This window comes from Trachinotus anak, unplaced genomic scaffold (genome assembly GCF_046630095.1).
Source record: "Trachinotus anak isolate AG129_WGS33_773 ecotype Australia unplaced genomic scaffold, CSIRO_AGI_Tana_v1 ptg000018l, whole genome shotgun sequence".
NCBI classification, from domain to species: Eukaryota; Metazoa; Chordata; class Actinopteri; order Carangiformes; family Carangidae; genus Trachinotus; species Trachinotus anak.
The window spans coordinates 8,878,760-8,891,250 of NW_027273869.1; the positions used below are offsets into that span (position 1 = coordinate 8,878,760).

Here is a 12,491-nt window from a genome sequence, read left to right on the forward strand (position 1 = left end):
TGGTTAAGGTAAAAATGCTTTTTTCCCCAACCAATTGACCATATTTTCAATAGTTTAGCTAAAAATACTTTTTAATTTATGTATTCTGCTTTTTTAACTTGTCTGATAACCTACTGTATTTCATCAGTTTCAGTGCCCCATATCAACTGGTTGATTGACAAATTACTTCAACAATTCCTGCTACAATGGATATATTAACTATGGTAGAGTGTGGAGTTATGTAAGGAAACTTAACAATGTGGAATACCTCAATGTCTTTATTGCTGTTGTTGAATCAAGGGTACAATGTTTAAAACATCCATCCAGTTGGAAACTGTCCACTTGTATGACATTGGGAGTGTTTAGAGAGACTACAGATAGTGTGTTTTGCATAGGCTTATCGCTACACAAACAACAAGTGTCTGGTTAAACATGGAAATAAAAGAATTTTAAAAAACAAGGTTGTAGAAAAAACAATACGGCATTATGAAACCATTGTATTAAAAAACATAAATGTCACATTAAATCACGCTTAAAAATATTTTGGTCAAGCCCCCCTGCTCTTTTCAGGAGCCCTGGAATGTGATTGTCAAACTTTTGAGCAGTAACATGGATCAATTTTAATGCCCTGCCAAACCATTCATATGCTTGTCAAAGCTTGTGCCGCGCAGAAACTAGTCAAAGGGAATGCGCTACTTAAGACCATGTTTGCAAAAAATTAACATGAAAATCACAAGTCTTAATATCATACTGAGTTGCTTTGAGGCTTTTATGTACTGTACCTCAGCTGTCATAAATGTTGTCATTGCAATCATAAGGCCAGAAGAGTTACATAGTGGTAAATATCCTTGTACTGTACTACTATCTTGCTATATACTTAGGCACCCTGATTTTACTTTGTATGCCCTCAATTAGAAAATGATCGTTGAGCATAAGAGTGTGCATAGAGGCAAAAAAGAAGTTAAAGGTTGATTAAAAAAAGGCTGGTTTGCCGATTTCCTACATTATAAAACCTACAGCTTTTGAGCAGTGAAGGCATCTTGTGCACCTGCTTTTTAAGAGGAATGTCTGAAGATTTTAAAGTGATCAAACAGATACAAAAGCTACAAAAACAGCTAGAAATAGAAAAGGACAAAACACATTAAAACATAAATAAAATGACATAAAGGATAATAAAAGTCATAATGGCCTTCTGAATATTCAACACTCCTATCACCTCCAAAATTAACTGCCTGTTGGTGAATAGTTTCTGGATACAAAAAAGCAAAAATACCTTTTGTTAGGAGTATAAAGATGTTATATATGATACAGTATGATAGGTCATATTCAAAACATCACATGTGCTAACATATATTACTCAGACCAATGCTGCACTATTGGTAAGACATAATAAAAGTGAAATCCGCTAAATTCTAGAAGTGCTAATATTTCTATCCTGAACTGGTGAACGTTGATAAAATAGCAATGTGTGAAGCTTTTGCTTTAAATATAAATAAAAAAGAGATGGAAAATGATCTGTGTGAGGGAGAGAACTGATTTCACCCATCTCTTTGGAATGTGGAAACTTTAAACTCATCTACTCTGTCTCTATGAAAACTGTCTGCATGGAGTACAACAGATAAATCTAAATTTGATTAGTTTTTTTCCTCCTGGCAGGATTGTATAAAGTAATTAGTAACAGTAATTACAAATGTCCAAATTTCACAGCATTTTGTTTCTTTTAGAAAGCAAAAATCATTGTGCAAAGGCACTATACGTGGCAACCGTACAAAAATATGATCTTGTTTCGGTACAGTGCTTGGTCTCTCCTGTCCCTCCGTTTTCTTGGGGTCCCTCATGGGAGTGTGGTCATTATTTGGTTCTTAAGACAAAGTCAAAGGAAGAGTCTTGGATTGTCGTGGTCCCCAGCTTTAGTGGCTCCTTCAAGACATTAGTGCCCCATCCCTGGTGAAAGACACAAAACAAGTCTGTCAGTGGCTTTACTACCAGTCTGCGGGCAGGTGTGAGTTAATGACTCTGACCTTCTGACACAAAGGGTCAGATCAAGCTGCAGACACCACAGTGAGGAGCTGAAGTCACGCAGTTAACTGCTGTTGACATAAAGTTTAAAGGCTACTTGATGCTGGCTCCAAGAAAACTGACTGTATACAGCTCACTGCAAAAGAAGTAAGTCAATAACTCTACTGCTTTAATATGTTTGTGGTTGCAGATCTTAGGATTGTTGTTGCATTAACAAGACTGTGCTTTTGAGGAGTTTTTGCTTGAGTAACATTTCTAACTTGTAAATATTCCTTCTGATAACTACTGGGTCCAAAAATTTGGCCTAAACTGAAAAATCTCAGACTCAGACTGGCATGAAATCTAGTACAGACATCCATGGAGCCCAGAGAATGAATCATACTGAGTTTGGTGAAGCCTTGACTTTTGGTTTTCAGTCAAATATCTCAACAATTATTTTACTGATTGTCATGAAATTTGGAAATAACATTCATGTCCCCCTCAGGATTCATTGTAACAGCTTTTCATCTAATTTCATCATGTCAAATTTTCAGTTTGCTAAATCAATATCTTGGTTTATGCCAGCCCACTGGCAAATGTTATCATGCTAACATGCTAAACAAATATCAGCATGTTAACATTGTCAATGTCAATGTTCACATTTAGCTTGAAGCACTGCGGTGCTTACATGCAGCTGTAGACTCTTGTCTTGTTCCACATTTCATGGTCTAAACCCACATGTCAAAACAGGCCACATCACTGCAAAAATATTTACAGTAGGATACTTGACATTTAATAAAATACAGGAATTGTTCATAGACATTTTTGAATCTTTGACAAGTTTAGTGAAGCAAACTTGGGAGCATCTAAATCATGCAGAATAACATTACTCCATAGTATACAATAGAGACCAAAAAATTCTTACATGAAAGTTATTCTTAGTCCAGTAAATAAATTCAGAGTTACATTTCCTCCTACACTTTTTCCAAAATGGTGAACATTATTTTGGAAGCCCTCTATCAGAGCCAAGTATGTGGAGAGGCTAACATGAGGGGCTGCTAACTTGTATGTGGTCCAGGTGTGGTGTCATATGTCTGTAAGGTCCTGCAGCCAACAACTAGTGAGAAACACACAATCTATACAAAGCCTCTGTCATCCTCTGAGTCAGACTATGATGGTGTGCTAATCTCCAACATACCAGCTATTAATGTGACAAACTGACCTGGCAGAGTCACTGCATCCAACACTCCAAGAGGCAGGACTGCGATCTGAGCACCAGAAGTGGACATGCGCATGAGTGGAAAAGCTGAAAGGTTTGAGTGGTGTCGAGATGGCTGCTGAGTGGGTTTATAGAGGTGAAATTGGTGTGTGCATGATCCTTTGTGCTGAACAAGCAACACATTAGGCAGACACGTACAAAATCCCTCAAGGCTAAAACAGCTCTTCTGCCCGCTGGGGGGAACAAAAGGAGGAGGAGGCTGCACTCAGATCTGATTTTAAAATAGCAAGCAATGTTTAAGTGGCATTCTAAAACGCTGTGGAGCAGAAGGCCAAACGGCCTGAAAAAGACAACAGGGTAGGTTGTCACAGGGTCAGTTATTGGTTTGTGACACATGGCGTTGTATAAATCAAAGAGTCAGTGACAAGATGACACACTTAATGAAAGGTCACACCTTTTAAGCTGGTATTATAGTTCTCTGGACTTCTTTTATACTTGGATACTAAGACCTTTAGGTTTGTTTTCATCTCTGTTTGCAATTCGAGTCCTGACAGAAGTGGAATCAACCATTCAACTTGTTGATGCTCAGGTCCACACGATACATTGTTGAGTTTCCTATGTGAGCCTCTGTGACCTATGGTTACCTGTGAGACATTCTGTGCAGGTCTGCGGAGATGTTAACATGTATTTTCAGAAAAATTCCTACATCAGTCATGAAAATTTCTGTCCCACCAAAGTGTTTGAACATTTGTCTCAACAAGCACAATGGGAATATTCGCTGGTGAGAATCCAGTGAAGGATCATGTGCTTCTAGCTGCACTAGCAACTTGTGGTGGGTAAAGACTACTGAGTGGATATAGGTGGGATCTTGGGTGAATAGCTTGAACCCCTGTGTATGTTATGCCCTCCCAGTGTAGCTCTTAGCTGGCAGGAGGAATGACTGCGCACAAATTCACAAGCACCGCAGTCACAAGTGCCTTGTAAAAACTCACCGTTGGCGACTGATTTGGTCTCCCCTCTGCCTGCCACCTGCAAGACACGAGGACAGGAAGGTAGTAAAGCAGCTAAGATGCTGAAAATTAGCAAAGCATACCTATAAAGCTTCTAGGTTCTAGTTTAAGCAGCAAGTGCTCACTTCTGATGTTACATTTCCATCTGTGCACACTGTTGAACCTATCCAGATGCCCCACACCAATCATCATCCTGCTCTTTTGCCTCCCCTGACATCACAGCATAGCATGGTTAGCTAATGACAAGGTTGCTAACCGCTACCTTTCCTGTCCAGGGCCCTTTTTACGTCAGTGCAGACCACCGCCTAGTGCCCTCCAACCCCACTACTCACTGTAGCAGACCACAGCCCCCGGCCTGCTCGGCAGCTGTTGGCTGCAGGAACACACCACTACCAGAGTAGGAAGGAAGGAAAGTTTATAGGAAAGTAAGTGTGTAGGTAGGACATCCTTGTCATGCTCTATTTTAAAATTTTGAGTTTCACTTCTACTGTGCGGTTCTACAAACACAGTTTCATCTATGTACTGAAATTAAGATAAGAATGTATTCATCTCAGCTTTAGTAAGACTTGTTTGACAATGTGAGGTGATAACAGTGATTCAAATCTGTCAAACTGCTGCTGCAAACTCAGCAATGCTGTAAACAGTTTCTCCATTAGGGCAATAAAAAGTCAAGTGAAGCTGGACGGAGAGCAGTGATTTGTGGTTGTAAGAAGAAGGAGCGGTGATGTGATACAGCCATTTGTGAAAAGCATTCAGCCTGCAGTTGGACAACAGGCGCACTTTTAAAGGTTTTTACGACACAGAATTTACACTGAACTGTAATTTCAGGGTTTTGTTGAGTCGGCGTTAACAAGTTATGGGTGTTAATGGAGTCAACGGCATAATCCTTCTTTAAAATTGGCTCTGCTCTGGCTTTGTTTTGCTCATTTTGTTCCTTGTATTTTACAACACTTAGAACATTCGGCAAACATGTTTTACAAGTGAGGAGTTTAATTGCAAAATGCTTTATGTGCATTTTACAGGCCATTTCTGTTTGTTGCTAAATATTGACATAATTCAGAAAATTACATCCGCTAAGATGTTGTGACTTTGAGTGTAACTTCAATATAACAGATAATGCATTTGTAAATGTCTCGTTTTGGACTCTTAGTTATCTATTATCATTATGATTAAAATAAGCAGTAGTGTCCAACCGCAGCAGAACAGAGCGCAGCCCTGTCAATGACAGGGCAAAACAGTGTGACAGCAGAGTGTGAGCTCATTGTGAGACAAGCGCTTTAAAGAAACAACTCTTTTACCTCTCCAGGCTTATTCCAGATTTAATGGTGAGGTCAACTAGCTATGAGAGTTCTTTAAAACAAAAACAAACATAAGTGATTGTTACTCCCATTGCTGCCACACCAGGGTTTCAAATATTTTGTGAGATTATTTTAATAGTCTAATATTATTATTTTAATATTATTACATTTCTTTAACAAAATTAAGATTGACAACAACTGGAAAACCAGGAAAAACCACAGAAAATCCTTCCAAGACCACAAACCAATTTGGCATAGTAAAAACTTAATCTGGAGAAACTCCAGATGTGTAATGCTCACTTGGATTTTCCCTGGTGGGTGAGACTGGTGCTCTGATCACCTTACACTTTTTTTTTCATGACACTAGACAGTGGATGGTCTGAAATCAATAAAAGCTACCTTGGTTGGAGAGGCGCCTTTGTTTTCCCATAGACTCCTCTTGTTGGTGACGTCAACAGGCTTCAGGTCCTGTGAGAGTGAGACACAAAACAAGAGGAAAAAAGCAGCACAGTCAGTCACAGTCAGTTTGAAGATAGTGGTTATATTGTGGCATTGGCAGAGTCCCTGAGATGCAGAGGGAAGGAATGACAGTGGGTGAAGAGAGCTTAAGGAATGAGAGGTTGACAGATGCTATCACTTGTTGGACACTCTCTTTTGCAAATATTTGTACTCAGAGTTTCCTTTCATACCCTCTGGTGTGTGTTACCTATTTTTAGCACAAGCCAGAATCTGCAGCATGGAAAGCTCTAACATAAATATTTGGGTAAAGTATAGGTACTGTAGGAGTAAAGGGTGGCAGGACGCACTGGCATGGATCCATGCACATAAGCACAAGAGAAACAGCAAAACTGATGCCAAACCTAAAATATCCACATTGACCTTAACTGGATATTATGACAGATCTGAACGTGGACTGTAACTAACTCAGATCTTCACAAGGTATTTTGACTAGAGGCCACCAGGTGGCGCCAGACAGATATGATCTCAGAAACATGCACAAGGACAACCTGACTTGCTTCTACTGCATCATTTGAAAATCAGTATAAAACATGAACCATAATGAATGTGACCAGCAGTAATTGCACCATTACCATAATAACACTGCAGAGTACTGCAGTTTATTATGAAGCTTACCAAGCTTGAATAAACTGAGCTCAGATGCTACAGGATAACTGTTCCTATGCATGACCGCCTACTGAATCCTTAATACAAATGTGCTTAGACGTGAGCATTTGAAAGGTTGTAAACACAGTAAATGCATGTGTCAAGTTCTGTCTTTACTGCAACTACAAGTAGACACATCACTTAAAGTATTTATAAAAATTTAATACTCCAAAACTAATCTTACTAATCTGCTTTTTCAGGACTATGTGGGTGTTTGGCACTAAGAATTTTTATTTGGGTCTTTAAAGTAGATGTGTAGATCCTGGGATTTAAAGACAAACATCTTAGATAAGTTAAAGCAAGTCTTCAGGTTTATAAAGATGACTCTAACCATAATGCAGCTCAACCAACACAGCTGCATCTGTCATCTCTCTATAGGGCATTCAGCTGTTCAGTACATCTACTGTACTTGCTAGCAGCAGCCACAGAGGTTGCTACGACGACAACCTACAACGACCTACCGCTGGCCTTCCTCCTGACGTTTTGCCGCTCTCCGGGGTTTTATTCAGCCAGTCATTGATGCGGCCCGCCACGCCTGTCTTCATCACAGCTGCTTCCTGTTTGGACAAGGTCAAAGGTCAGCTAAGCCTGGTTGTCATCGGCAACGGGGCCGAGCAGGAAGTGCCAGTGAATTGGACTCTTTCCTCCCTCTCTCTCTCTCTCTCCCTGCTTCATTAACACAGGCACACACACAAAGTTTCATCAGCTTCCTCACATCCTCCACCACCTCGTCTTTTACCTTGAACGTGCTCCCGCCACTTCCAGGCGAGCTGAACACATTGCCTTTCTCCCACATGCTCTTGATGTTTCGTATGCTGTCTGTCACCATGGGCAGATCCACCGCTCCGGAGCGAGGGGATCGAGACTCCTTGTTCTCTCTCTGCTGAGACAAAGTGCTGGGTTTAAATTGGAGAATAGCAGGGGATGGCTGTTATGATCAACTCAAACAGGGCACAGACAGGGTGTGGGCTACTTTTAGGCCCAGAATGGCTCCCAAAATCAGATTCTTTAGCATAGCAAGAGTGGAATCAGGTAGGGAAATTGATTACTGCAGTTCAATATCTAATTATATTCAGGTTTTTAGACATCTGTGTCAGTCTTGTTGCTCAAATCTGATTTCAAATGGTCAATTTTGTGCTACTTGCAATGTGACACATGACACTGACATCACGTTCAGGGTGCCCTGACAGGGTTTCTGCAGGATTCACCATTTAATGTAATTCAATACCTGCTTGATGATCATACCTATGAAAGTTATGGAAAACCAGTAGAATGAATTAATTACCAAATCTATGAATTTATTGATATTTGTTCATCAGTTTTCTGCCAGGACATCATTGTGTATAACAATAATTTCTAATAGCATCATTAATTAATCATTAAGAACAACCTGGATTAGCAGCAGAAAATGTATGAATGGGTGGATTAAATAATAACCAATTAAAAAGTAACTTTAAGGTCCACATATTTTACAGTCTATAAGTTCAGAGGTCTGGAACAATACTGCTGGGGCTTTTCCTACTACTTTTTGGTAAAATCACATACAAAACAATTTGTGACAAACTTTACTACCCGCTGCATTAAAATTTATGCATTAAAATGCATAAATTTGTTTATTAAGATGACACCTGAAATTATTAGGAATTATTTTTTAAATATGGATCATGCACATAGACATTCTATCTTTTGCTTCTTGGTGCACAGTTTGATGTTTTTCTTCTTACTGGTTTTGTACATGTGTTCCTGGAAGATGTCTTGTTATATTTTTGATGTTTGACACACAGTGGCGTCCTGTAATCCCAAATGGGAGTAGGCCAAATGTTTCACATGGCGCAAATTCTGCATTTTTAAGATCAGATCAACTCTAACCTGAGCAGCTGAGGTGTACTGCTCCAGCCTGTTGTCTATCTTGGACACAACAGGAGAATGAGACGTCTTCACTGTGCTGCTGGGCGAAAGCAAGCAGTTAGCATACATTGCATAACAAATGGGATGACTTTAAATATTATATATCATTTGGTCTTTATTCCCTTGACAGGAGACACTCGGGTGGGAATTACACTTTCAGCTCAGGGTTACATTTTTCCTACTCCTACTGCTGCAAGGCTTACATGCTCAAGCAAAACCTTTGTTACTTGGGGGACAACATGATCTGGCTGACGATGCTTTAGCTGTGTTTTTACCTTTTCTGTGCTGACTTGTTCAGGAACTCTGCCCTCTCTCCAATCTGTAGAGAAAGGGTAGAAAGTCTCTGGGTTATAAATATCACAGCGATGTTCCACTCATGCATACATCACTGCAACACAACATTTTTCCTTCACTCTTCAGTAGCCTCAAAACAGATGTTAAACCCAACCCTCCTTTGAATTTCCATGCCTCTATTGTTTCTTTATTGTATGTGTGAGGAGTTTCACTGTGAGACCTTTTTGTGACTTTAGGTCAATTTGCAGACACACACGTGATTCTGTAGTACATTATAATTATTACAGCTGATGATTCATAACTTAAATAGCATTATGTACTTAACTTTCTTGTCATTAATCATTTAATTACAACAGACTGCGTTTGATTAATGGTGGATTTTCATTTTGTCTCGTTTCTTCATATGCTCAGTAAGTTGGATTCTCCTGACCAGGTTCACACAGTGTAACTGATTGTTCCCTCCGTGTGCAAAATGATCTGAAAGACATGCACACACACATATACACACACACACACACACACACACACACGCAGAAAAAACACAGCAAGCTTTTTCCTATCCCTGCCTTTCGACTGTGGGAATGTCAGAGGATTGTTTATGATACACGACAAAAAGGCTAAAAAAGGGAGCAACACATGTGCTCCTTAGATGCTCACAAAAAAACCTTTAAACGGACAAAAGAAGAAACAGCAGAAAAAGCTCTCTGCCCCCTCTCTCTGTGAAAAAGGACCCTGCGCTTGGCTGCTACCGAATGTGGGAGTTCCCAAAATACTCCATGACAGGAAATTCCCCATTCTCAGACGCGTTTTAAAGAGCTGTATCCATCCGAACGCAGTTACAGTAATCCTGTTAACCATAATCGCTTTCCTGCATCCCCGCAGCCTGTCCTTCATTCTGCCCCTCTGTCCTTTTCTCCCAGAGAACACTGCACTTTATCTATAGTGTGGAGCAGGGTTATGCTGGTTTACTGCTGATAACATGAAGGCGAGCTCCCGGGACTGTGTGCTCCACTGGGAGGTGATTGCTGATAGCAGGGCATAATTCTCTGCGTTTTAGAGTAACAAGTGCCATAATATGGCATGTGTCAGGCGCAAAACACATAACGGCAAAAGGTAATGAAAAAAACAATGTATGTCCTCGGTATCATGCAGTTTTGAAATTTGAAATAGAAAAGAACTGACGGGGCATGAAATGCACTCAGCACATAAATGGAGCGGGAAAATTTATGTGACAAAATGAAAAAGCAGATCTAACTGCTGTTGTGTAGTTTTTATTTGGCCCTTGCAACATATAAGACAGATATGAATCTCTTTTTACTATTCTGTCCATTTATGTGCATATTAGGAGATCCTATATTGTGTGCTGTGATAATCAAAATCTTCTCTAACCAATATTTTTATGTTAACAATGGGTCAAATGACTCCAACTCTTCAGTTCACCCCAGCTGTATGGATTTTTTCAGCTTTTTGTTTTGGTTTTACAGGCCGCAATTTTAATGGTTCAGTCTCAGTGCGCTCATCAACTCCCGTTTCCAGAAGCAGCCGGCAGCAGGCCGACTGCACATTACTTGCTCGGCTCCAAACAGTAGAGAGACAAAGTAAGTAGCTCGCTGGTGAACATAGCAGAAGAGAGAAAAACAGACATTTTTCTGAGGAGTTGGTGGAGACAACACAAAGCTAAAAGAGGACATACGGACATCTCCAAATGAACGCTAACATGTCAGCTAACATTGTGTGCTAGCCATGTTAACTTCATTAGGTGATAAAATGTCGGTTTTGTCTTTAATCCTTGTTCTGCTGATCTCAAGTGAAAGAAAGTCAAAAAAAAAAAAAAAAAGATTTTTCAGTATCTTTAAATGAAAGTGTTTCAGTAACAAACCCTGCTTTCATTACAAGGGTAGAAGGGGGTGGTCTATGTCTGGCATTCACTTAAGTTCAGCTGGTGGAAGATACAACACAAAGCCCAACGTATTATTAAATGATAATACAACTAAAAATCTTTGACACTGCAAAGTCATCACAAAACAAGTCATACACAATAGTGTGTAGTGAATTAACTTTGCAACCGATCGATGCATCCACACAGACACACACATACAGAAACACAGCTGTACCTACAGTGAACATGACGACAAAGTAAAGCTGTGTCTGTGAAGCAAGTGCAGCGGGGTGGAGAAATACAGTTATTTACAAAATTGACCACAAACTGACCGCAAACAAACAAAGTGTTTCTAGTACGGTCAGAGCTCACACACCATTAGAGCTGAACATTGCGTCTGGACTCTCACCATGCCTGGGCCAGATGGATATATTACTGCTAACTGTCACTAATTAGATTTTCTCCACTGGCTGAAAATCCCCCTCGATTTTCAGTGTGTGGGAGTTGGCGTTTGGTAACACTGGAAACATTTATCCACATTGGAGTTGATTAAATGTTCTTTCACCATGACAAGCATTTATCTTTGAATGATGAGTCTAAGGGCATGCACTGGTTTGATTCTGGTTGCTTTTTCTTACGTATTTCTTCTGACATACAGGTTAACAAGTCAGCAAAATTACAGTGTCAGCAGTCCAATTTGCCAGCAGCTGACTTTTCCATATTTCTCTCAGTTCATCAAGGTTCTTTCCAATTATGAACACTCCTTCATCTTAATCAGATAACACTTCATGCAAAGAGCTAAAAGAGGTGAGAGGGGCAGATGTGGGTCATCTGGCACTAAATCTCTCCAAATATTTTGAATGTTTAGCTTGAGCTTTGCTGCACTGCCAGATGAGTGGGATTTGCAAGATTTGGAGAACTATTATATTGACAACTGTGCTGGATGGGATGCAAATACAACACAGGCACAGAAGTACAATAAGCAAAAGAGTTTTTAAGTTCCAGTTGTTTTCAGCATTGAACTGAATAACCTGTGTTTACAAAGAACTCACTGATAAACTCACAGTTAGGTAAACCCCTTCCCTCAACTGCAACTGTCCAATCACAGCTTAGCAACAACAACTGGCAGAGCTGTCAAGCTTTGGATTTCTCCACATATTGAAGCAGTGTGCATGGGGCTGTAGTAAGCATTACACTTAGAGAGTATCTTACTCTAATGGTGCAGTCTTCCTCCAAAACACATGGGCAAAAGTGTAAAAAACTCATTGGAAAGTGCTAAGCTTCTAAAGTTAGCAGGTGTAGTTACTTCCATCAGTCTGTAAGGCTACAGGCTTGAAAATACAAACAAGTATGTAAACTAAGCAGCCAAACAGGGTCATGTTTGAATGAAATAACAGTCTTATTTAGCATTTTCCCCTCATCTCTACATGGATCAGCCGGTGAGGATGCTGACTATTTGTGACCTGTGAGCTTTAGTCTCACTCTTTTAGCATTATAACAAGTATGTAGCCACCATGTGCTTATTTAAGACGTATTTTACAGTAAAGTCATTTCAGAAAGAGGCAGCTGGAGACACTTAAAGGTCAGCTGTAATCTGAGTTTACAGCCACCACCGCAGCTGACATTAGCTTCATTAGATAAGCCAGCCAGTGACAGTTGTCTATTCAGGTGGCATAATCGACTGTGTGAAATTTCCAGTGGGAAATCTGCCGCCTTTATCATTATGAACTGCACATGTGCCA

The 12,491-nt window shown here is 40.0% G+C and overlaps 1 protein-coding gene across 13 annotated transcripts in view; it reads right to left on the reverse strand.

The window, feature by feature from the left end:
* Nucleotides 1-239: 239 nt before the first annotated feature.
* cald1a (caldesmon 1a) overlaps nt 240-12,491 on the reverse strand; it is a 55,406-nt gene continuing 43,154 nt past the window's right edge. For 5 of the 13 annotated variants that reach the window (XR_011694264.1, XR_011694262.1, XR_011694261.1 and 2 more), the window contains 8 exons: nt 8,852-8,895; nt 8,538-8,613; nt 7,408-7,548; nt 7,130-7,225; nt 5,904-5,972; nt 5,505-5,556; nt 4,189-4,225; nt 240-1,923 (listed from right to left, as the gene is read on the reverse strand). Coding sequence is in view for 7 of the 13 variants with exons in the window: in XM_071503074.1 (XP_071359175.1) it covers nt 1,910-1,923; nt 4,189-4,225; nt 5,904-5,972; nt 7,130-7,225; nt 7,408-7,551; nt 8,538-8,613; nt 8,852-8,895 (480 nt within the window). In the remaining 6 variants the exon portion in view is untranslated. Of the gene's footprint in view, nt 1,924-4,188; nt 4,226-5,504; nt 5,557-5,903; nt 5,973-7,129; nt 7,226-7,407; nt 7,552-8,537; nt 8,614-8,851; nt 8,896-12,491 lie in introns of all 13 variants that reach the window. The other 8 variants (XM_071503074.1, XM_071503077.1, XM_071503079.1 and 5 more) reach the window with 3 other exon arrangements.